The 26725-nt window shown below is 42.8% G+C and overlaps 1 protein-coding gene across 1 annotated transcript; it reads left to right on the top strand.

The window, feature by feature from the left end:
- The first annotated feature begins 3413 nt into the window (after positions 1 to 3413).
- On the top strand, positions 3414 to 6305 carry SLITRK5 (SLIT and NTRK like family member 5). Its single transcript, XM_044450378.1, has one exon. It carries the CDS (start codon positions 3414 to 3416, stop codon positions 6303 to 6305), a length of 2892 nt encoding a protein of 963 aa, XP_044306313.1.
- The last annotated feature ends 20420 nt before the right edge of the window (positions 6306 to 26725 follow it).

Below are 26725 nucleotides of genomic sequence, written 5' to 3'. Positions count from 1 at the left end.
CCGATGCACACACACACACGCACGCGCGCGCGCGCGCGCGCGCTTCCTCTGGAAAAACTCGGCCAGCGCTTGCTCGCCCCCGCGCGCGCGCGCGCGCGCCCCAGATGCCTCCCCGGCATCACTCCGGATTTCTCGGCACCGATGCCTGTAGAACATCGCCCCCCTCCCCACTTCAGCCCTGCTTGTCATTCAGCACTGCTCGCGCGCACAGACACACACCCCCCCGTTCTGTCTCGGATAGACCCTCCCCCCCATCCCGGCATCCACTTACCATCTCCCTTCGGGGGCCACCTTGCGCCTTGTGTCCTCCCCGCTTTCCACGGACTCCCTCATCTTCAGCTCGCCCCTCCCGGCCTCTCCAGCTCGTCGTGCCCCCCCTCCACTTTGCATGACTGGGGAGAGGCGCTTCGAGAGGCAACCCCTGGCACTGCCGCTGCGTGTGTGTGTTTGTGTGTGCGTGCGTGTGTGTGTGTGTGCGCGCGCGCGGGAGGGGCGCCTCGGCAGCGTGTGTGTGTGTGTGTGCGCGCGCGCGCGTGTGCTTGCTTGCTTGCTTGCTTGCGTGCACCTCTCGCTAGCCAAACAGCCTTCCCAACTGCATTCCCCACCGCCTTCCTAACTCGCCTGCCTGGGCGGTTTGCAACACGCGCGCACACACCCACGCACACGCACACACACACTCCGAGCGAGCGAGAGAGCGAGCGAGCCTGGCACCTTTATGGGTTGCAACAATGCTCGGGCCCCGGAGATTTCAGCCTCAGTAAGTAGCGAAGGGACAGAGGGGGGGGGGGGGGGGGGGCCCCACCCGTTTCCCCTTTTTGCTTTTGCCCCCCCCCCCCCCCCCTTTTTACGGAACACCACCATTGCTCCCAACTCCCACTACTGGAGCAGTTGGGAGAAGAGCTTCATCCCCCCACCCCTCTTGCAAGCGGAGGAAGCTGCTTCAGTGCGGTAATCTTAGAGGTGGAACTCGTTCTTTTTTTTTTTTTTCCTGCCTGGGAGGGGAGCGTTGAAGAGGATGGGCATCGCTTAAAGACTCACACCACCCTCCTCTCTGTCTCTCTTTCTCTCGCTGTCACCCCATTTAGCGGCGTCTGCTTCCCTTTTTCTAGCCGGAGCCTTTGCTACCAGATCTCCAGGCAATCCCTTCTCTCTGCCATGCTCAACTTTTATTCGCTTCAGCTCGCGTCCTCTCTTCTCCCCTCCAATATTTCAAAGGCAGGATTGATGGGGGGGGGGGGGGGGGGGGGGGAGGGAGAAGAGAAAGGACATGAAGATTATTTTGATTTTGCTGTTACTGAAACATTGAAATAAACGTTGAAATAAAACTTTAAAGCGGAGGTTAGAGATGAAGTATCAACACGATTATTTATTTATTTGTGAGCTTTCTGGCAAGAGGCAGTTGGTTTGGGATAAATAACTCTGGTAGAACTGGGGATTGTGTTGGAAGTAGAGGATCCCCCTGCCCCCCTGCCTTGGTTTCCCATTCTCTCATCAGCCTCCAATTTCTTGTTTGATGCACAGATTGATTGGGATATGTCTTCTCTCTCTTTTACCAAACCATGCCACTGGAGAGCAAAGGACTTCTACCCTAACATGTCTGGATTCTGCTGCAAAATGTTTGAACCCAGACAGATGCTTGCTAATTGATGAACCATGCTGAGATGCAGATTTTTTCCCCCTGTGATCATGTTTGCAATGTCTAGGACGCTCCAAATCCAACATCTTTATCTGATGCTTTGACCTGACCAAACATAAGCCCTCCACTTCCTTCCTCAAAATTGGCAATTGCAAACAAACCCTAAACTCATTGCTTAAGGTTGGATGACTTATTCATCCATCCTTTCCACCCCTGCTTTCCCTCTCCTCCCACAATATTGCTTCCAGACAAGTAAAAGTAGAAGGATCTGTAAAGGGGGAAACAGGAAGGTGAGCAGAGGGAAAGGGAACTGGGCTTGTGCTCCTGTCTAGATGCAATTCAGAGACTCAACCTGAGACACAGATCGGGGAGGAAGTACAGATAAAACAGCGTGGGTGGGGAAATACCCCCCTTAACCTGCCTTGGGTGCCTTCTTCTCGGAGGGACCGAAGGTGCTGCGAGAGACAGGAACTCGGTATGGCTCCTACATTCGGTAATGATTTGCCTCTCTGAGATACAGTCAGCTCATTCCGTTGCAATTAGACTAGTTTTGCTAAGTGTGGAGGATGAAGCGGTATGTCACATATGGCTGAGGCTGCAGGAACAATCCTCAGGTCTAGCACATTTGCCAAGTTCTGGGTGAGTGACTAAAGGACACTGCTCCTCTCTCCCTCTCCATCTCTCTCTCTCTCACTCTCTCAGTGAAAGAGAGAGAGAGGAGGTGGGGGTCTTGTGTTGCTGCCTTTTGGCCAATGCCCTTGTGAAAATAACTCATTTATGGTCCAATCAATCCAGAAACACACAGGGATGATGACTTCTTTAGGAAGAGCTGGTTTGAATAAGAATTCATAAATATTCCACCAGTGGCTAGCACTGTCACTGAAAAACAAAAAAAAAAAAAGCCTGTGAAATGATGAGGGGGCGTATATTGAATTACTCAGCTGGATAATTCCAGCACTACTGGTATTTTCTCTCCCCCATTACCCTGCCGCCATTAAAAAAAAGAGCAACACATGAAGCTGTAGGTTAGGTTTTTGCATATGCTGGTAGAGCAAAACTGCATAGACTCATGTAGTCTGAGAGATTCACCCATTTCAGGGTTTGGGTTTTGATTTTGTCTCTCCAAAAGGAATGTTAGTGCTATAGACTCCTGCAGTGGTATTTCAAGGAACTCTGTGTGTGTTTTTCAACTATCAAGAGAGCAGCATGCCTTGGCAGAAATGGGGGAAGACCTTCCTTCCCAAGTCGCTGTTCATTCGAAAGGTTCTGAAAAGGAGGGGAGCTGTACGGGGAATAGGTGAAGTTGAAAGGCTCATAAAATGGTGCTTCTGTTCTGTGAAATTGGAACCAAGTAACTAAACTGACAGCCATTTTATGTATATTTATGGACAGGTTGTCTCTGTGTGTGTGTGTTTGTGAGGGAGAGAGACAGGGAGAGCGAGAGAGAAATGTGGAGAAGAGAAAGCTGCTTGTAACAATAAAAGAAAGATACTAAAATGCATTCTGAGGGTTAAGAATGGAAGGGATTTGGTTCATGCCTTTTGAAATAGGGAAATTTGTGATAAATAAATAAATAACTAAGCAAGCATTTATTGAACAAAAGTTACACAGTCATCTTTTATTCAGATCTCTTGGCATTGTAAAGCAACCCTGATTTCTTGAACACATCTCTTAGCTGTGCTTTAAGTGCTTGAATATTGTCATGATTAGGTTGCATTCCTCACACTTGTGTCACGCTCGTGTTTCTTTTCTCTTCTTATCCTCCACAGGAAATAACATGTATGCTTGCTGCTCTACAGTGACTTTGGAGCAGGAACTCAACAGGAAAATGCATATCTGGATGGTGCAAACCATCGCCTTTGCTTTAACATCACTAGTCCTGACATGGGCAGAGAGCATTGAGTATTATGGCGAGATCTGTGACAACAAATGCCCTTGTGAGGAGAAGGATGGCATCTTGACAGTGAGCTGTGAGAACCGGGGGATCATCCACCTCTCTGAGATCAGCCCTCCCAAATTCTCCATTTACCATCTCCTGCTGTCTGGGAACCTCCTCAATAGGCTCTACCCCAATCAGTTTGTCAATTACAGCGGGGCTTCAATTTTGCACCTAGGGGGGAATGACATCCAAGACATTGAAACTGGAGCCTTTCATGGGCTGAAGGGCTTAAGGAGGCTGCATTTGAATAACAACAAGCTAGAGGTGCTGAGGGATGACACTTTCATGGGCCTGGAAAGTTTGGAGTATCTCCAGGTTGATTACAACTATGTCAGTGCTATTGAGCCAAACACCTTCAGCCAGCTGCACCTGCTGCAGGTACTTATCCTGAACGACAACCTCCTTGCTTCTTTGCCCAACAATCTGTTCAGATTTGTGCCCTTGACTCACCTGGATCTGAGGGGAAACCGGCTGAAACTGCTACCCTACCTGGGCCTCCTGCAGCATATGGATAAGGTTGTGGAGCTGCAGCTGGAGGACAACCCATGGAACTGTTCCTGTGAGCTGATTGCACTCAAGGATTGGTTGGACAGCATCTCCTATTCAGCCCTAGTGGGGGATGTGGTTTGTGAGACCCCTTTCCGTCTGCATGGGAGGGATTTGGATGAAGTGTCTAAGCAGGAGCTTTGCCCTCGGAGACTCATCTCTGATTATGAGATGAGACCCCAGACTCCTCTGAGCACCACAGGGTATTTTCACACAACTCCGGCTTCGGTCAATTCTGTGGCTACTTCTTCCTCAGCTGTTTACAAACCACCCCTGAAACCCAAGGGGACCCGCCAACCCAATAAGTCCAGGGTTCATCCTACCCCCCGCTTAACCTCCAAGGATCTGGGATACAGCAACTATGGCCCCAGCATTGCTTACCAGACCAAATCCCCGGTGCCTTTGGAGTGTCCGACAGCTTGTACTTGCAACCTTCAGATCTCTGATTTGGGTCTCAATGTCAACTGCCAGGAGAGGAAGATTGAGAGCATCGCAGAGCTCCAGCCTAAGCCGTACAACCCCAAGAAGATGTATTTAACTGAGAACTACATTGCCTTGGTGCGCAGATCAGATTTCCTGGATGCTACTGGATTGGATTTGCTCCACCTGGGCAATAACCGCATTTCAGTCATTCAGGACCGGGCCTTTGGGGATCTAACTAACTTGCGGAGGCTCTATCTGAATGGAAACCGGATTGAGAAACTGAATCCAGAGCTTTTTTATGGGCTTCAAAGTTTGCAATATCTCTTCCTCCAATACAATGTGATCCGGGAGATTGAGGCCAACACTTTCGATCCAGTGCCCAATTTACAGCTCTTGTTTCTCAACAACAACCTTCTGAGATCTTTACCGGTGGGCATCTTTTCTGGCTTAACTCTCTACAGGTTGAACCTGAGGAGCAACCATTTCTCCTACCTTCCTGTGAGTGGGGTGCTTGACCAACTGAAATCTCTGCTTCAAATAGATCTTCATGAGAACCCATGGGATTGTACTTGCGATGTGGTGGGCATGAAGCTATGGCTTGAACAACTGAACACGGGAGTCCTTGTGGACCAGGTAATCTGTGAATCCCCTAAGAAATTTGCTGAGAATTACATGAGGAACATCAAAGCAGAACTGCTTTGTCCAGACTACTCTGACATTATTGTTTCCACACCCACCCCATCATCCATGCAGGGACCAGCAAGGACCACCCCCTTCTCCAGCTCTGGGCAATTCAATAGCACCTTGGAGGAGGACGACTCAGCATCACGTTCTGGTGGCTCTTCTTCCTCCTCCTCTTCTTCCACGGTGCCTTTGTCGGTGCTGATCCTCAGCCTGCTGCTTGTGTTCATCATGTCTGTGTTTGTGGCTGCAGGCCTCTTTGTGCTGGTCATGAAGCGTAGGAAGAAGGTCCAAGGGGACCATGCCAGTACCAACAACTCAGATGTGAGCTCCTTCAACATGCAGTACAGTGTATACACAGGAGGAGGAGCCCCTCATTCTCATCCCCATGCCCATCACCAGCAGCATCCACAGCATCTTCACCGCGGAGGAGGAGGAGGAGGCAGTGGTCCAGCTTTGCCCAAGGTGAAAACCCCTGCAGGACACGTCTATGAATACATCCCTCATCCTTTAGGTCACATGTGCAAGAACCCCATCTACCGCTCCAGGGAGGGCAATGCGGGTGAGGATTACAAAGACCTCCATGAGCTCAAGGTGACCTACAGCAACCACCACCTCCAGCCCCAGCCCCATCCACCCCCACAGGCCTTGGGGCAACCCCCTGCAGCCCCAGGGGGGCAAGAGGAGACACTCCGGAGCCCCACATACAGTGTGAGCACCATTGAGCCTCGGGACGAGTTGCTTTCCTCTGTTCAGGATGCTGATCGTTTTTACAGGGGCATTTTGGAGCCCGACAAACACTCTTCCACTATGGGGGGCAGTAACCTTCCTGAGTACCCTAAGTTCCCCCCAACCACTTACACATATTCCCCTAATTATGACCTTAGGCGCCCCCCTCATCCCTACTTGCATCCCGGCCCGGGGGACAGTCGGCCCCGGGAGACAGTGCTTTATACACCCCCAAGTACTGTTTATGTAGAGCCCAACAGGAATGAATATCTGGAGCTAAAAGCAAAGTTAAACGCAGAGCCGGACTACCTCGAAGTATTGGAAAAACAGACCACATTCAGTCAGTTCTGAGACCTCCTCCACTCTTCCCTTCCTCTCTCCAGAGCATTTGTATTTAATAACCACACACAAAGAAACACAGTGTTGATCTCCCCCAACCCCAGTCCTTTCCTCCCCAACCTGCCCTTGCTTCATGTTGTCGGAAGGAGAAGTGCCTTGGCACAGGAATTTCCAGCTTTGGGGAAAGTTACCGAAAGGGTGTGCTGATTCCATAGTTATAGATCTCTGTCCTTGTTTTGTTTTTTTTTTCCTTTCCGTTTTTCTTTTTTACAGCCAGTGGGAACCAATCAATTGCGTGAACTAGGCACAGAATTGGTTTCTTAAGCTTTGATATGATGTGTGTTGTGCTAAGGGAGGCATTGCAGTGTGTTCAAAAAAGGTGTGTGTGCTGGGGGGGGGGGAGTCTTGTATACCTGGATGTCAAAAAGATCATAGAAATCACTTTCTCCTTTTATGTCAGATATGCACCACTGATTATTTTGCTTTTTTTTTTTTTGGTTGAAAAGTGCAGGGCACCTAATTCCCTTTTAAGCCATGGATGGGTCTCAGTGGCTTTTGGGGAGGGGAGGCGAGGGGAGGGGAGGGGAGGGGGGCAAGATTAGCACACCCTGACTTTAATACAAGTTTGTTTGTTCTTTCCCTTTCCCTTTTTTAAATGAAAAACAACGGATGTATTTGTATGTTTCTGGACTTTTGAAGTACATACCAGTATTATGATCTTGAAAAGGATCACTATAGATGTGGACAAATCAATAAAGAGTTCAGAGATATATGATCCATAACTGGTTAGTAAAAAAAGAAAAAAAGAGAAAAGAGAAAAAATAACTTATTGAAATATATACAAAAATATTTTATTGTAGCTCCTATTTTTATATACATGGTAGCATTTTCTTCACTCCTTGAGGGTTCACACCATCTAAATGGAACAGATTGTAGGACTTCTTTGCACATCATGGAAAGTTTTTAAAGATGTAGACCTAAATGTGACAAAACAGATGTTTAGAAATGTTCATCACAGAGCTACCCTTGGCGAAAAGAACCAGGATTGATCATGGCTCTCTCTTGCATTAACGGCCTGATGGAACACCCTGGTTTGTGGCTGTATAATATGTGAAAGTCCCTATAGAGCTGGTGGGATGGGTAAACATCCTGCAAACACATAGGCTGCTATCCTGCACACAGTTAGGGACCCATGGATAGGGGGCAAACCTGCCCAACCGAGCATAGGCCTGCAGCATTAGGCCCATGTGACATGTCTGTGTAAAGTACTGTACATGCTTCTGTGTTTGCAGTAGCAGGTTCCTACTCAGCCATAGTGCTGGAAGCACATCCCACTTGCTAAAAGAGCTTCCAGGGAGAAGGCCAGGAGCCTGCGATCTACTCCGAAGCATTACACTGCATTCTGAGTTTTCTTCCCAAAGCTGCCATGGTCTCTGGAGAATGTCAGGAATCACTGGAAGTGCTAATAATCTCCACAACCAAAACCTAACAAGACAATCTAAGGCAAAACAATCAGGTCAGGAAAGAGAGAGAGAGAACAATATATACAATCTATTTTGCTGCTGCTGCTGCTGCTGCTGAATTATTACTCTTAGGAGCCTCCTGCTAGGGTGACTAATTGAGCTAATTAGTAAGGGACATGTAGAAATTGTTTATTTGGTGTGGGGGGAACTTAGTGGAAGTTTATTCTTATAATTCAGACAACATACTTCCTTTGACAACAGCTGTAGCTGGTTTGGATTGCTGAACCAACCATAATAATTGACCAGGTTATTGGCCCCTGGAAGGCCAAATGATGGACTGTGCAAATCTGTTTACGATGCATCAATTCCTACCCTTGTGGCAGCAAGCAGTGGCAAAGCAAGCCATCAACATAGCATCACTGTATGATGGGATCGGTTATGTTCTCATATGTATCCCAGCACATGTAATTTTTTATAGTTTATGAATAAACACTTGATAACAATTTCAAATGGGAGGATATGGAATACTCTTTTCCTGAGATTAAATTATTTATTTATGTTTCCATATGTTGCTTATCAACAAATTTCTTGTCTTCCCATCACCCCACATTCTTCCTGAGATTACAGATTTTAAAGTACTGAACTCCTTTGTATTATTTAAGGTGTTTTCCAATCTCACCATACCTAGCCATTCTGAAGGTACTTTAGATGGTTGTACTCCTGTATGGTGTGTGTGGTACTATAGTTTTACCTTTGCATCTTGTCTCCTTTATACTTCCATTTTATATTTGTGAAATTTGGTAAGTGATGAATCATTTAGAGTCTTAACTTTGTACTGTTTCCAGGGTTTTCATTTTGGGAAGAGGGGGTTCATTGTTTCATTGGGCATTTTTTTTTCAAAAGAACTAGCTACCTTTTCTTACATATGCAAAGTCATCTTTTTTAATGAGAACATATAGTGTATTTTTCTTCCTTTGCACAAGATAATTGTGCCTTATAACAAAACTTCCATCTCCACTTCCTCCATCTCTTTCATGAACCAGAAAGGAGCAAACTGCATTATACATTTTTAACTTGAAGGATGCATCTGCATATTGATTTTAAATATGTGAAAGTATTTTTGTTTGATCTTGAAATAATCTAACAGAGAGTTAAAATTCAGTTTTATTAATGTTCAGCAGAACCCCAGAATGTGGGGCTTTAAATTCTGACTTTGGGTTTGCCATTAATTGTCAGTAAGGTCAAAATCCTATGCATGTTAGGGAAAGAAAGGATGGCATTTCCGATATGCCCCAGCCTGGCAGAGGCAATCTGTGTTCTATACTGTATATCCTTTTCTGTCCTGACTAGCATAGCACTGCATCCTAAGTGCCTGTTCAAAAATCCTATGAATGTTATCTTTTCCTTGAATTGCAGAAGAGATCAGTTTCAGTGGAGGATAGATTTAATTTCATATAGGGCATCAAGGGTCAGCTATTGATTTTAGATGTATCAGATGTCAGTCGCACAGTGTACATTTGGCTATTGATAGGTTATATTGTCTGACATTATTAATCTTGGTTGATCTATTTTCCCATTGGCTGGGAAGAGAAAAGTGTTGTTGCTAAATATAGTTTTTTACTTTTTGTGTTGTCGTTTTGCTTAAATCAATGTATAGTGTGCATTTAGATCCTTATTACACAAAGGCATGCAAAGATCTAGATATCCACATAACTCACGAGACAAGTTCAACTGCGGCTAGGACTGGTGCCTTTTCGCAGGCATGATTCCAACATCCTTAACACTGTGCTGTATGAAGGACACAAATTTGAGGTGCGCACCTTTCTTTATTATTTCTGATCATGTAGCTCTTTGCAGCTAAGGAGACCCGTCAGAAAAGGAAAAGAAGAAGGAAAAACGTGGCTGTGCTAAGATTTATAGTTTGGCCCCATTGACCACCATGAGTCAGTGAGTATTGTGATTTCTGAACAGCATTAGATGTCAGTAGCAAGAACATCCAGTGTAAAGGGAATGTCGGAGAGGAATCGGCTTGTGCATGAGCTGTATGACTCCTCCTAGATTTTTAACCCACATCAGTGAAGCTCTCATTACCTTTATGGAGAGCAGGGGAGGGCAGCCTAGACAGATATCAGGCATGAGGGCTCTCCTTGCTATTTTACAAAAAATCCAAGATCTCCACACTGCAGTCAGGTTTGAAAGATAAAGAATTAAAGAAATCTGAAGCCAGGAACTTGTTGGATTATCAAAAGAGAAATTTCACCATCTTTCTGCACAAAAATCCACTCTTGGTTACCTGAGTCTGTCCTTATTTAAGCAACGTAATTTAGAATTCCTTCTGTTGTAGCTATTGTTAGGCAACTAGTGATAGAAATCCATCCTAGTCTGCAAACAATCAGCCAGAGATTTCTGCCCAGTCTTGCTCTAAATAATGGCTGCTTTAGGTTATGGGCTTTTGTGTCTGCCTATATATTTGTGGTGTGCGGAATCTTAAGTAATATTGGGACTAGTTTGTTATGTTTGCTCTGGGAATGGCTTCCCTATTGCAAGGTAACACACTCTCCAGCCCTATTCCACACTCTCCTTCTGTGCATAACCTCTACATGTTCAGCAGCTGTGTGAGAGAGGTGCTATTCATGTCATCTTTGCCTGGACCACCCTTGTCCAAGCTGGTACACTCAAGATATTTTGGTCTCCAGTGGTCTGGAATGTTGGGAGATGTAGTCCAGAACATCTGGAGCGCACTGGGTTGCAGTAAGTGCTTCCAAGAAATTTGGAACCCTGTACAATTTTGTTCCTTCCCTGTGGATGTTTCTAAGCATACTCAGATGAACACACATAGCGAGTAGTCGATGGAGCAGTGGGTGTGTCAATCAACATGACTATGTACATTATGGCTGAACCCATACAAATTCCATTTGCCTGATGTGACTTCATCACAATGGAATTTCCAGACACCCAGCAGGTCACTGGCCCATTACTTAAAATGATTTGAATGCATTATGCAAAGAGCTTGTATATAAGAAAGGTGGGGAACCAAGGGCCAGATCTACCCTCTTTCCTGAACACCCAGTTCAACCCTCCAGTATTCCCTGATCCTCCCTTTTTTCCCCCTAACCATGAATAGATTGGTGGTTTTCTCAATTTTTCTTATTTTTGTAGCATTTTTTCTTTATTCTAAAAGGTTGCAATGTCTCTCTTAAGGCTAAGTTATTGGCAGTAAAATCTTGAAAGTAAAATATGCTGGCACTTTCCTTTTCCTGGAGTGGTTGGAGGTATGTTGGCCCTATCCTTTTTGTGTTTGGCCCGGCTATTTACTGTAACACCAGAGAGTGACCAGAGAGCTTTTCTGAAATGTCAGGCTGAAAGAAATTCCCCACCTGAGGGCAGTGAATGATGTCATAAAGCCTTTTCCTTAAGTCAATATGTACTGAGGACTATGCCTTATATAGCATTGTGCCAGGAGGTGTTTCTTTTACATGTGAGTAAATTTATGATAATAGAAAATAAGGAACCGACCAGTATAAGCAACATAATTATTTGGAATCCATGCTGTTAGCTGGATAGTTGTGTTCAAGGTTCCTATCTGCTTCTCTACTAGAGTTCTAGACTCCAAAAACCAAACCAAAACAAATCCCCCACCTATTTACAGTGGAATGGGTCATGTGAAAAGAAGACAGACAGGCAACCATTTTCCTGCAGAGTGTATAGTATGAAAGCTGCAGGCTACATGGAGCGGGAACATTTCTCAAGCTGTACATCTTACGATTTTCTCTTGCATAAATCCCACTGGGATGTGTGGGACGTTTGCAAGAGTTTGTCTGCCTATGGGAAGCTTCTTGTGGGTCTGAGCTTGTCCAAACTGACCAACTAATGGACCTTGTGGTACCAGCATTTTTTGTTTGTTTGCTTAAAGCATTTTTACCCTGCTCTTTCTTCCAAAAACCTCCCACAAAATAAGACAATAAAAGTAAAATAGTCCCTGCCCACACGTGTATTTAAAAAAGACACAAAGGAAAAGGAGATAAGGAGGGAACAGAAAGGGAGGATATCGAGCTCTGTTACCGGTAGCAGTCTAAGGCACCAAACAAACACTCATGTATCCTCAGAACAAGGTAGTTCAGTGATGTTCCTCTTCTACAGATGAAAATACTGAATTGGAAAGAGAGCTTTAGAGGCAGCTCACTGGATAAACATGTTAAAAACACCCTCACCCCAATCTATACGTCTCATTTTGTCCACTAGAGTAAATCAGTTTCAAAAGGCTTTATCATACTGTGCTTTTAAAAAGAAAGACATAAGAGACACACAAATGTGTGGAAATTTATTTTTGCTTTTAACATGAATTACACAGTGGTTGCCCCTTTTCCTTCTCTATATGCATCTTCTGTTATATACAGCACTGCAAATATTAATTGCCATAAACATTGAGAAATCAACTAGGGTTTTAATTGTTTCATAGTGGTAGCCAATTTTAAATGGTGGAAACAATGTGGCTGAGAGTTAACCGCAAACCTGTTTATTTGTGGGAAAAAATCTTGTTCCTAATGCAACAAGAAATGGAGGATAAAATATTAAAGAACCCTGTCGAGGAAAGCTTTTTAAGATAACACTGTAGGTTGTCCTGTGTCTTCCTCCAACTCACCTAAAGGCTTCTGTGTTGACATTTGGTGTTTTGCAGTTTTTCATGTTATTGATTAATTGGTTTAAGAGAGAGAGGATTTAATCAAAGACATGTCATTAACTGGTCAACAGGTTTAGTTGTATTGGTGAAATTAGATGCAAAAGCAGTGCTCTTCAGAAGAGCAGAATTGAACATTGAGTAAACCCTTGTTTATTTGTTCATTTGTTTGTTTTAAGGATGATTTTGAAGAACTTTAGATGAGGCGTTGTGTTTGACCATTTAGAGAATTGTGTTTTTTTTTGTCTCTTTTCAGTGATCTCTTTCAAAGCATTTGCTTCTTGACAAAAAATGTTGAGCTTGCTATGATGAAAGTACCATCTACCTATGTATTTTCTTCTAGAAGAGTATGAAAAAAAAATCTATAAGGGGAGTGAAGATTGATAGAAATGGAGTTGTCTGATTGTAAAAACACATAGACCTGATTGCCATGTTCATCTTTCAAGGTGGCAATTGCAAGATAATTTCACCTTGTCAGTTTCACATGGTGAAATAATCCTCAGAAATGTGCTTTCACATAGTGACAGCTGGTACTTACTAAATCAGGGGGAAAGCTTGCAAACTGATGTGGTAACTATCAGCTGTGGCCACCTGGGGGTGCATTCGTAGGAAATATTCACTATCTAACACTGACAAAGTTAAAACATTGGTAGTGGCATTACCATGTGAAAAATATGGAAATCTGGTCATTAATGCAAGCAGAGCTCCCCCTTTTCCTACTGGTCTTCATTTACTTAACCTGTACTGAAAAGCAGCCCTTGGGAGAGAGTATTAGAGTTTTGTTTTCTCATAAGAAGCAGTCTCAAGATCACGAGCAGCTTACATGCACCATTTCTACCCAAACGTTTTTGCCTTGTCTCTAGCTATGGAAGTTATTTTGAAAAGTAAATAGCTTAGATAATTACAGCCTTAAAAAACCGTATGGGACAGCTGTGAATTTCATAGAAGTATTTGACCATATGAAGCTGCCTTATACCATGCCAGATTGATGATACATCTAGTTCAGAATGGTCTGTATCAATCTTCCCCAGCCTAGTATTTTCCAGATGGTTTGAACTTCAATCCTATGAGCCACAGCCAACATGGTTAATGGTCAGGAATTCTGGGAGAATCTGGAGGACTTCAGGTTTTGGGAAGACTGGTCTGCTCTTGTTGGCTGCATCTTTTCAGGGGCAGTGCCCCTGAAAGCTTATGCCATCAGGACTCCATAAGACCCCTTGCTGGTTTTGCTGCAACGAACTATCATGGGTATCTATTGCCTGTTATCTTACCTTTTAACAAGGAAGCATGGACCCTTCCATGTTATGGATAGTCCACAGCAGAGTAAGGCAGTGACATTACTGGAATGTGAATGAAATACCTGGTGCAAGGACTATTTCCTATAGGCTGGTTCTGAATGGAAGCTGCAATCTTTTAAACAATTGACCACAACATTGGATTTTATTTTATTTCATTTATTTTTGTGGCAAGAAGCATAATCAAACATTGTGCTAGGCTACTTTGTGAACATTTTATTTAGAAACAAAGCACAGAAATTAGACATAAATAAATGCTTAACAACACACAGAGATGAAAAGACTCAAACTGCCAACCACCTAGGAACTATGATGTTGTGTGGAACTATTGCAGGTAATTTGACTCAACTACTTTTAATATATTCTATTTATTTATTTCTTACATTTATATACCACCCCATAGCCCAGAGGTCTCTCTGGGCAGTTTACAATAAAACAATGCATCAATAAAATAAATAAGAAAATAAGAAACAATTGAAATCATATAAAAATCTGGCAGTTAATGGCTAAAAGAAGATTAAAAGCAAGACCTGAAGCAAATCAGAAATATGGACAAAGTTAAAACCCAAGTTAGCTACAACGACGCCAGGAAAACAAAACGCTCTTTGCGTGGCACCTGAAAGGGAGCAGCAATGGTGCCAGACAAACTCCCTGGCAAGCCTATTCCACAGGTGAGGTGCAAACGAAGAGAACAGTCACCATCATCCCTTCATTTCTTTGCAGGATGGCTCTTGGAGAGGATTTTAATGACTTAGTAGGTTGATATGGAGGTAGGCATTCCTTCAGATAGCCTGACCCCCAGCCATTTAGGGCTTTGTATATTAGCAACAGCACATTGAATTTGGCCCAGACATCAACAGAAAGCCAGTGCAGCTGGAAAAGGACTCGCGTGATGTGTTCTTGGGGGCCAGTCTTCATCAACAGCCATGCTGCTCTGTCTGAACTAGTTGGAGTGTCCAGAGCAGTTTCAAAGGCAGACACACACAGAGCACATTACAGCAATCCAGTTGAGAGGTTACCAAAGCACAGATAACTGTCAAGACTCAGGTCATCCAAATAGAGGCATAGCTGGAAAATCATCCTTAGCTGACAAAAGGTGTTCCTGGCCACTGAGTCCACCTGAGACTGAAGAAATAGGTCAGGGCCCAGGAGTGCCCCCAGAGTATGAACCTTGTCCTTCAGGGACAAGGACAGGTTGCAAATTACCCAGTTGACTAAATGGCCTACAGACCAACAGTACCTCCATCTTATCTGGAAGGAGCTTCAACTTATTGGTCCTCATCCAGTGCATTACCAAGCTGAGACACTGGTTAGGAACAGTCACTCCCTCATCTGGATTAAATGAAAATGAGGTATTGCTGCATGTCATTTGCATATAGTTGACACTTCAACCCAAGTCACTGGAACCTCTTCCAATGATTTCATGTGTATGTTAAATAGCATGGGGGCTAAAATGGAGCCCCCATTTGTGGTAGTGCATGGGGCAATTGCCATGGCAAAGAGAAACAATCCTCCAGCACCAGCACCTGGAAATGGCCTGGCCAAGTTATCAAGAAGAATACCATGGCCAATGCTATTGAAAGCCACTGAGAGGTCCAGAAGAATCAATAGGGTCACACTCCCCCATTCCTCTCCTGGCAAAGTCATCCTACAGGGTGACCAAGGCAGTTTCCACTCCAAAACCAGAGCTGAAACCCAGTTGAAATGGATCTTGATAATCTGTTTCATCCAAGAGTGCCCAGAGTTGCTATCCACCACCTGCTCCATTACTTTCACCAGGAAGGGAATATTTGCTGTTGGTCTATAATTGTTCATGTCCCCTGAGTCCTGGTTAGGCTTTTTTAGGAGTGGTGTAATAGCCACTTATAAAGATGCTGGCACCACTCCCTGTCTTAAGGAAGAGTTCATAGCTGCCTGAACCCAGGTGGAAATCCTTTCCTTAGTTCTTTCAATAAGCCAAGTCATCAAGCACACAGGTGGTTGGCTGAACTTAACCAGGTACCTTATCTGCATCCTCAGGCCACAACAGCTGGAACTCATCCAACAAGATTGGACCAGATGGTCAATGTATTTACAATATGTTTCATATGTTGTTTGGAATGTAGGGGCATTTTCTGGTGTAACTTAATTAGTGTCTTGACATTGGAAACAGCTCTTAGATAGGGTGTCCAGGTGTCCTATTTTACTGAGGGTAGTCCTTTAATTTGAAGGTATTTTCTATTTGAAATCCTTCCCAAATCCAGTTGAAACTTAAACAGCCATAAGAAGAAACAGCAATAGTATCCTTGAAGATGTACATCAACAGTTAACACCTGAATATCAGACTTTAGGAGGTACAGAGTCAGCTGGGTCACATTCTCCCCTAATATGGTGAGATGTATTTTATTTCTATTTTTATTGCAGTTAGTATTTTTGAATGTGTGTGTGTGTGTATATATGTGCATAGAAACTAGCATCTGCAAATCTTAATCATGTTGGTGCCATCTTTTGTCCTTTATTTTTGGGGGGGTGATATGCAAATTAGCCCTAGATGTTGACTACAGACTTGGTTGCTGTGTTCTAATTATATTTCATGTTTGATTGTTGATAACTGAAATTCCACACTAGTCTTTAGATAACTAGAAAATATGATATTGACACATCTCTTCAGAAAGTGTTAATTAGAGGTGGGCTACTTGTTCCCATGGCGATCTGCAGCCCCATCATAGATATTCTGCTTCCTGCCTGTGCAATACATTAATCCTCTGGCCCTCATGTAGTGAATAATTTTGCTAGTAATTTCAGTAATGTGGGTTAAAGACAGAAACTCAACATTTGATGGTCAGGATTCACCCTGTAAGTAGTGTTAAACCATGTATTCTCCACCCTGAGACACCCAAATGCAGCTATTGACAGCTACCTACATTGGACTCAGTAAAACTCCCAAGGGTTTTCTTCAATTCTGTGCCTGTAAAAAGTTGTATCCATACTTAAAATTAGTGGGACTTAAACTTCTCATGGCTAGTTTAAATCCTACTGATCTCAGCTGGCATATTATAAGTATGACTGAGTCTGGATCCAAGCCAAGAAGTTGGTGGTCAGACAGGTGACTAGTCACTGACATGGCTGCTGAGATGTTCTCTCCTTAATAGGTCACAAGTTGTACTGGCCTTGTTATAAAGGAAGCAGCTAGGAGGGAAGAAATGCTGATTGTTTGTCCTTTGGGACCTTTGCAAAGCTTAAGTACCTTAAGTACTTTCTCCTAAGTCCACAAGGGTGCACTTTATACATATGTTACTGTGTGTGAGAACTACTTAAATGTGAATTCATTCCGAACCACTGTATGCAACAACTGTAGCAATTCCTTGCTCGGGCGAGGAGGGGAGCGAGTTATAAATTGCTAAAGGGTGCTTTACCCAACATTGCCTCCTGATGGTTTGGACTTTTTTCCCCATTAGCCTCAACCAGCATGACCAATAATCAGGAATTTTGGGGATTGTATCAAAAACATCTGGAAGACACCAAGTTGGGGAAGGCTCCTAAGGTGGTCTTTCTCCTAGGTCAGTTGTTTTGTGATGCCCAGGTGACTTTGGAAATCTATCAAAGAAGGTGAAGAAATTTGCACTGAGGGACAAAGACTGAGTGTTCATTCGACTCGACAGTCATTGATCTGAAAGCAGTGCAGTTTTTACTGGAAAGATTGGGAGAAAATAGGAAGAGGATTGGTTGGCTGGCAGATGGCAGGCCAGTTGGCACAGAGGCAATTTAGAACTGGCATCTCTACAAAACAGAGGCTGTGTGTGAGAGAGAGATCCTGCAAAATGATCATGCTTCTTTATCCTCTCGAGTGATGCAGTTTGTGTTCCTGTGGCAGGTTGATATAGATCTGAATGAACCGAGTTTTAATAAATGTATGATTCATATTAGTCCACAGTATGAATGTGTGTTAAATAATTGAGAAGACTGGGATCCACAATCTATGTACTAACTGCAAAAAGCTCGCATTCTGGTCTGTGTGTGTCTGCATGAATGGGCATGTGTGTAAGAGGCGGGGCACTGGGTATTTCAATTCACTCTAATTCTTGTGTTTGAATCATTTCTAAATGCCTTTTGGTTATATAATGACAAGGAAAGAACACTTCCATATAGTTGATTGCCTCTATAATGTGCTATTTCATTTAAGGTATGGCAATGTTAAGGTTAAGGATGCAATCCTACACATATTAGGCAGCAGGGAGGGAAACTTTTACCATGTTCAGCATATCCAGCTAATTATGAATTTGTTTTTTTTTTTTTTTTTTTGTTTTCCCCTGTCTAAACAGTCATAGGGTTTAATATGAATCTGTTGCTTCTCTTTTTGCAGCGCAACTGCTGTTTCTCCAGCATGGCACGGGGGTCACAATCCAGGAGGTCATAGAATTAAACAGTGGAGTGAAGATGGTTGCCATCTTTTCTCCCCACCCGCTAGCCTTGCCTTGCCTTGCCTTGCCATGTAGCTGCCCATTTAATAAGAACAAAGAAATAAAGCCACAACTATTAAGCTGGGTCATTTTTGTGAACATTTATCACCTGCGAAATGTTTGCTGTAGAGGGTACAAGGACAAGACCTGAATTGTTGGCAGTGTATAGGGCGCTCAGGCCTAAAATATACATGCATGCAGGGAGCACCTCTAAAGGCAACTGGAGGTGGCTACATTAAGGATTATGGCCTATATCCTTTTATCCACATAGGTATTTCAGCTTTCAGATCATATGAATGCCTTTGAAGTTCCCTCCCATGCTGAAGATCTTTGTGTACCTGTGTATGTGTGCATGCACAGCACATGAGAAGGAGAAATCAACTAGTTAGTAATTTATATTATAATATAGTCACTTTCTCATGATTCATATGAATCTCATAAGAATAATAATTTAAGCAATAATTCTGCAGAGACACTGGAAGGAGCTGGCCTGGATACTATTTATAGTAAGGTCTCCTTATATTCCTCCAGGCAATGGAAAGGTAAATTACATTCATGCCACCTGAAGGCCTCCTTGCACTCCCAGGGAAATGGAGAGGGAGTTTAGTATAAAAGAAGTGGCCCAGATGTTTTATAATAGAAGAGTTTGTTCCCAGATTCCCTATAACTACTGATCAACAGTGCGGAGAAAAACACAAAAAGAGATGTATTTAGACACAGATGCAAGCCAGAAATATTTAATCTATTGGGTTTCAGAAGGAGTCAAGTGAAAGGAAAGTAACAGTTAACTAGTTACACAATTCACTGAAAGACCAAACAAGTCTAACTCACACAGCCTTTTTTCCCTTCTGTTTTCCCCTGCTGAACATGCATAGAATTATACCTTATTTGTGTTAAGCAGATTCTTACACAATATTATGTTGACAGTAATTTCAGATGAAAAATAATGATGCCATATGATTGAATACAAATGACTCACATCTCTAATTTTAAGTATTTTGTTTTGTTAAATATTCCAATGCCTAAAAATAAAATCCAGCAATGAATCTCAATGAACTAAAAGACCTCAATTTCAGTCCCCAGGTATAATGCAAGTATTATATTGTAAGATAAATGAACTAGGAAATGTTTGTTCTGGCACAAGGCAATTTCTTGGTATAATCCAGGACCTTTTCCCTTTCTTGTATTCTGTTTAAGGCTATGATGATGGTCTAAACAATTGCTACAGTCACTTACTGATTTTAGCAGTTCTATGTATATTAACTATATTATTTAAAATATTTTTTAAATGTAATGACTACAATATACCACATTTGTAATACATGCAGAAGAACAAAAGGTATATTCTGAAATCTTCTCTGTGGCATAAAGTAGAAGATACGGTTAACTGATGCATCATTTAATTCTCTAAGGCAATGACAAGCAGAAGGCAATTCTCCAGCACTTTAGGACTTCATCTCTCAGATATTCCTGCCAATATGGCCTATGCTAAGGAATGCTGGAGGTGAAGTTCAAAATATCTGCATATTTACTTTCTGTCCTCCCTTCTCTAAGGGATGGATGCCTCAAGAACTATTAAGCAGGCAGACCCAAAGAACTGAATCCTATTAGAAGTGGCCACTGCCTGTGAACTCTTTTCTGATGTACTATATGCCTACCTCACCCCATCATTACTGGCTTTCAGGTAGGACTTAAAGATGCACCTATTTGCATTGACATAATTGATTCAATCACAGGTGTCTTGTATAGTGTTAACTACCTTTAAAAGTTAATTTTGAATTTATCCTTGTTGGTTTATTACTTCCTGAAGCTTCATGATTTTAACTTTTGTTTTATGCTACTTGGAGGGTTTATCTTGAAGTAACCCATTGATGTTTATGTCAAGTAATTAAATGATATGCAATGGGGATTGCTATTGCATTGCTCAGAATGAATATAAAAGTTATTTATTTTGACTTGTAGGAATTTAGGTAGCTAAAGATTTGATATAGAGAAGGGAAGAATGGTAATAATACTTAGGTTTAACAGTTTAGCAGTGTCCATAGGAGCTATTATCACCCTACCGAAGATGCAAATGTGAGGATTTTTGGCTTGTGCAGTCACATAATGAATCGATAGCTGAGAGGAGGTATGAACTTGAGATTTTCCATTTTATATGCTTGAGGTCATATATACTTTTCAAAAAAAGTATATGCAACTTTAAAATTTGAAACTGCATGTTTGTTTTTATAAGCAATGCATAACACAGCTCCATTCAACAGGAAGCAAGAACTGTCTAATGGTTCATGGTGAGTGTCTACCAAGTTATAACACTAGATTTTATTTTTCTTAATGGGTGAAATAGCTCTTGGCTGTTAAACCATAACCATTCTTTCTGTGTTTGCCAGTAATTGGGTCTTCTGTTCTGTGTTGCTACATACAAGGAAAAGTGACATGATCCCAATAATGCAGCAATATTTCACCAGCAGAAATGCTGAGAGCCAGGATGTGGATATAAGTTAGACTTCATGGACGTAGATAAACATATTAATAAACTCATGGAAATCTTGCTTGAATTAGGGTGCATGGATCTATAGTTTCATTCTCAGTTAGATGTTCAGGTTCACCCCTTTTTCCTTTGCTTGTTTCTCAATGGTTTACAAGGCAACTCACAATATTTTGTTTACACTCATTCTGATGTACACATTTCTATGTGTACTTTCTAATAGTATGTTCACTTTTTTCCTTCATGCCCAACCTCAGAAAAGAAAAGTGAAGGTTTTGCTTTATCTGTTCTTGACTCAGCTATGGTAACCTAAATAGGGCAACCCCCTGGCCACTCAAACCCCAAACACCACACCAGGCCAGTAGGCAATGCTTTGAATAAATACTAAGGAAAGGGATATAGAGGTCATGCCACCGCATTTCCTTACAGCTGCTGCCTTCTGTCTGAGTCTCAGCCTGGATGGCTAATCTTTCCTGGCTGTTTGATTGTTTGCTTGCTTGCTTGCTTGTTTTTAAAAGAACTGTTCCTGTGCAAAATGTTTCTACCATCTGGCACTGGAGAAAGTGTCTGGGAGACAGTGCATTGCAAAGAAACCTCCTTCTTCATTTCCATATATAGCAAGGAATCGGCCTCACCCACCCAGCCAGCCCCGCTGGAACAAGGCAACCTGTGGCTTTGTTGAGGGAACCCAGAAGCCATACCTGTGTCCCTGCACAGTTGGAGGGAGCATGGTGAAGGACTCTGGGTGCTCAGCACTCGTTGGTTATGCTTGTTATTGAGTGATTAAGTCTTTTATGTTCATGGGTAGAAAGATACAGTACATGTTTTTGTGCTTTCTGAGCAAATAGGTGTGGTTTTGTTGAGTGCAAAAGGGAGTGTCGGATGCCGAGACAGTACTGCCTATGCTTAGTCCTGAGTAATACAGTCTGTTGTGGTGAGTGGAAATCTGAGTGTCTTTGGATGTGCTGACTCTAACAGTTACACCTGGATAGGAAAGGTGATGCTCAGTGAAAAGGGCAGATTTGGGATACTTTTTGCTGTTCCTCTGAGATGATGATCACAATAATTCCTCTTGCTGTCCCCTGTTGCAGTGGATTTCTGTTTGGTTCTGGTGCCGGCATCTGAGGAGGGGGGGGGGGAGGAGTGGAGTTTGGTTTCCACCCACTCCATTTTTCACTCATGATCTGAAATTCCTTTGGTTCTCTGGGCCATGAGAGCTCCTGGTGGGAAAGAACACAATGGATCCAAAGGGATACTTGTGTGTAGCTGTGTGAAATCCTGCCTTGCTTTGGTCGTAATGGTTGTAATGTTTGTGTGCTTCAGTTTCCTCTTTCTATGGTATGTGTTGCTGATTATCCACGGCTTCATAGACTGTTCTGCATAGACTGTGGGCCTGTCTCGGGTAGCCCCACCTTCCACCCCTCAGCTGCCACTGGACTCAGAAGGTGTGAAATTGGTAAATATGTATAAAAATCTTGACAGAATGAATCTATCATCCATTCCTATCTTTAATAAAGTTGGCAGTGGGTTAATAGATGTTTGTTGGAGTTCAGACTGCAGGAAATGTTAGGTGAATGCAGTCTGGATACTGGATACTCATGTAAATACAGCATAGTTATTTGCTTAGAAAGTGAATTGCTTTGGCACCAAGAAAGGTGGATAGAGTTTGAACAGGTAGAAAAAGCTGATCATGCACACATGTGTGCATGTATGTATGAATGACCTTTTTATTTAAACGTCATTTTAATTGTTAACAATATTTACTTATTTATCTGGCCAGGGCGACTTCTTTTCTTTTCTTTTATAACTTTTCTTTTATAACTTCTTTTATATCGTTTGTGTGTGTGTGTGTGTGTGTGTGTGTGTGTGTGTATTATTAATTTTAATTTTATATTGTTATTTTTGTATTGTATTTTATTGTGCTGTAAGCCGCCCCGATGCTTCGGCAAGGGGCGGCATAGAAATGTTGTTGTTGTTGTTGTTGTTGTTATTATTATTATATTTCCTACTCTCAACATGTTTTAAAGCTCCAAATAGCTGACCCATGGAGAAATATTAATCTATGTGAAGCTTCTCTTTTCAAGTTATCCAAAAGAAGTCACATTTGTCTTGCAAGAAGCTCCTTTCCTGTTATGCATCTTGTGCAGCTATTCTCAGAGAGCGTGAAGTGAGACTCCTGAAATAAGTTGCTGTGCTCTTGAAGGAGATCTATTAGCACTGTGGGAGCCATCCTAGAATACCTTCTTTGTGTGTGAGATGCCTAGCAACACATAAGAACCACAGATGCATCTGCACATTTGAGAGCTTAGGTAGGTAAGGAAGTAATTAATGTGTCTAAATCCATTCCCAAAATTTATTTTCAAACAAATCTAGATATGAAAATCACTCACAGACATGATCTTTGGACTGGAAAACATACTGGATGACTTGACCCTTAGCCGAGAGCTTTTGCAGTGACTCAAAAATGGAGGGTCCACAGGTTAATAAGATCTTTCAGGTGGCAGGTTAAATATATTGTTTTTCTGAAAACAATTCCATTAGCGTTGCACCATTTTTCTGCTTTATGTAATATCTCTTGCCACTCTTAAATACAGATTCCACTACTTCCTTTTAAGGGATGCAGGAATGATGGAATTTGGGGTTATATGCCATGGCTTCATATTCATTATTCAAAATATATATTTAACTGCAATGTCATGTTACAGGCCAACCTTAATGGTAGGCTATAGCTATGTGCCTATATAAGGTTCCAGTCTGGAGTGGATGCATGGAGGAAGGGAAGGAGAATCTAATCTTTAACACCATGCTACTTTCCTAATTTAAATCACTCCACAAACTAAAATTAGTCAGACAGAGGAAGACTTCAACAAAGGCATCATTCATGGTTTCATGCATCTTAGCTTCTGTGGAGTGGGGAGGGAATTTGGATTTGGGCTGTGAGTGCCAGACAAAAGGTTAGATTTCCACACACTATGGACTCCCCAGGGTCCAAATTGCTGGTTGGTGATTTGTTTCCAAATGGGGAGGGGGGTGGGGGGGAAGAGAGAGAGAGAGAACCAGTCATGTAATACCTTGTTTGGTCCTCAAACGGTTGTAGTAGGTGAAATGTGTGGTATGTTTGAGGTAGGATGGTCAAAATATGAATACTTTGCTGGGACTAATGTTGTTCTTATTGGCTAGCTTGTGAGTTCTTGTAATTTTGAAATACAGGCCTGAACTGACTCTTGAGAGAATGTCAGAATGCCAGTTTTGTGTGGGTGGGCAGTTCTTTTCATGGCAAAATATATTTCCATGCTGCTAAAATAGCATGGAGTGGCAGCAGTCATTGTGCAAAATGACAGGAATGCCATACGTTCTCCTTTTAACATTGAGAGTTTGATGAAGGTCAGCCTTCAGAGATGATCCTTGCATGTTGGGATCGTGCTAACCATAAGCAGGCATCCAGCCTGACCAGGGCACACAAACACCCAAAGCCCCCACATCCCCTTCTGCTCTGAGCTACATCCCCTCAGCCCCTGGTGTGGCAAAACCTAAAGTGGATCTCTAGTCATGTTTGCTCAAATTTGCACCTGCAGATGTTGATAAAGCAGGAAAGTTCTGCTTGTATTCAAATTTATGAACTGAATCCTGTTCAGGTCTCTCGGTTCTGTCAGAAAGACAGAGACTGAAGGAGCACAAAGGGGTGCACAGGAGGAACTGTCTGCAGCTCTGTAGCCCTCACTTCTGTTTGGAAAGGCCACCTGAAGCTTTATGTGGTGTGCTTGGTTCAGTGAATAACACTGCCACCGAATGTGCTCCATTCTGTTGCAAGTTACCCTTTAAGCAGTGTCACATGTTGGTTGCAACTGCTAATCAGGTGTTTGAGCATGTGAGACGTTCTCTGCATGACAGGGGTCAGGTATGATTTCCTCTCTCCCCCAACTCTATCAAACAGATGAGGGTGAATTAAAGGGCAGTAGAGGAATCGAGAAAAACAAAGTTGTATCTTCTGCACTGAATCTGAAACAACCTTGGCTAAGATAGGAAGGAAGATGATTCAGCCTGGCGGGAGAAGAATAAGTGGGTTGTATGGGGATTCTTCAAAGGGTGCCACTTCAGTCATCTATGCACTTTGGATCAAGGCATTCCTAGGTTCAGCAGAAAGTTACACAACTGGATTGATATATGGTTTCAAAGACAGTTACTTTAAACTAGGCTGACTTCTACAGAATATCCCCATTCTGGCACTTGGTCTATCACTGCTCTCTTGGAGTAAGCAGACATGGGGACTTATTACAGAGGTGGCTTGGTTTTGGAAATCCTCCTGCCTGCCCAGTTCTCTCCTCTCCTCTACTTCTCTTCACCCAAGGCTGGTTCTGGTGGTACCAGGCTGACCTTGACAATGGTTGTCTTTGTGCTGGTGGGGGTGCTTGGCTGATGTCAGCTACGGCTTCCTGAGGGCTATTTTAGGTGTGCAAGGGAAGGGTAGACATCCAAGGAGTAAGAAATGCGTACATGAATGAATGAAAAGTGTTTTTTCCAATTGTGCCAATTGTTCCCAGTTGGCTGTCTGTCTGTGGAGCCAGAGCATCAGGTCTTGCTCTATTCAGAGGCCTGGCAACCAAGCACATACCCTACACACAATCCCTCATCACTGGAAGCACTTAGCAGGGTTCCTGAAGTCTTCAGTGGGCAGTGGCTCCTTGTTTGTCCATGAACCCCGATAGCTGCCATGGCATGGGGATGGTCCACATGGGCTTCATTTAGCACACTGACATTTGGTACCACTGGAAGGTTACAGCTGGACAGCCAAGTCAATTTCTGCACCCCAATCACTTGAAGCTCTGGAAGAGCTGTTAGAATAAGGTGGAGATGGGGAGGCATTGTCTTTGAACTAAGAGTCCAGCCAGGGCTTCAGTGTGATGCCACTGCTAGACCATCAGATACCCATGACAGCCACTGAAATTATTAAAGTTCTATTAATTATATTATCCATATAATATGCACATGATAGAAATTTTATCCATGCTCACTGAAACAGATTAACAATTTGTACTTGTTTATAATACTCTCTGAACTCTGAAGCCATCATGTCAGTGAAAATGCTAGAACCTCTTAAATGTTTCTGAAAAGAGTTCTTTGTATTTCTTTGTGCTTGTATGCACAAATGTTCATGTATTTCTGGCAGTCAAGTTAGTTCGTATCCTTCAAACACAATTTGACATCCCAACCATAGAATGAGTCAGCTCACGAAGGGTAATGTAAAAGCCGCAGACCAGTATTCTATCCAATATATTCTTCTTTTAGAAACCATTATCCAAGTTTTCCTGTATAGTGGAAACTCAATCAGCCAACAAATGATGGAACTATCAAACCACATGGTAGCATACCATAGCTGTAGCTTGACCTGTTCATTTAAGAGAGATGTCTGGGTTGGAACAGCTTCCCATCCCTCTTGGCTGGGAGAGGTTTTGTCCATGATTGAGCTGGCTGGGGGAATGGGAAAGCAGTAAGCCATGTTCCAAGGCCAAGCTCCTATACTGTGTTCTTTGTTTTTCCTGAAGCAAGAAGATTCTTGAAGATAACCGGACTCCCACTTCTTGACCTTTGGTAAGCATTTGCCATCAAACCCTAAGAACTAAATTAGGAAATACTACGATAGTAAAAACATTTCAGCAACAGTTCTTCTTGCTCTGTGTTTATAGGGATGCCCTTTGTCATGCGGTAAATATCATGTCCTAGATGTTAACTATTACATGTCCTAATGTCCCACTTTCAGTCTTTTCCTAGTAGACCGGGTGCTTCTGGGCTATACATGTACAGCATTTCAGCTTTCTAGTTAGTGTGGAAGTAGTCTGATCATTGGCTATGCTTCATGCCCCATTCTGAATGAATGATGTAGAAGTGTTCACTCTTCAGGTGATTCTATTGTCATGTGATACTTGTGTACTAAATTTCAGGTTCTGGCTCACAGGGTGAATCCTCTAACAATATCATATAAGAGCAAAACAGCCATTACGTTAATGGTGTGCACATAGCTGCTTATTCTCTCTCTCTCTCTCCCTCCCTCCCTCTCCCTCTCCCTCTCCCTCT

The sequence above is a fragment of the Varanus komodoensis genome, unplaced genomic scaffold (assembly GCF_004798865.1).
Source record: "Varanus komodoensis strain SLA01 unplaced genomic scaffold, ASM479886v1 scaffold65, whole genome shotgun sequence".
NCBI lineage: Eukaryota > Metazoa > Chordata > Lepidosauria > Squamata > Varanidae > Varanus > Varanus komodoensis.
Note: the sequence above shows the minus strand (reverse complement) of the source record. Positions and strands in the feature narration are given on the sequence as shown.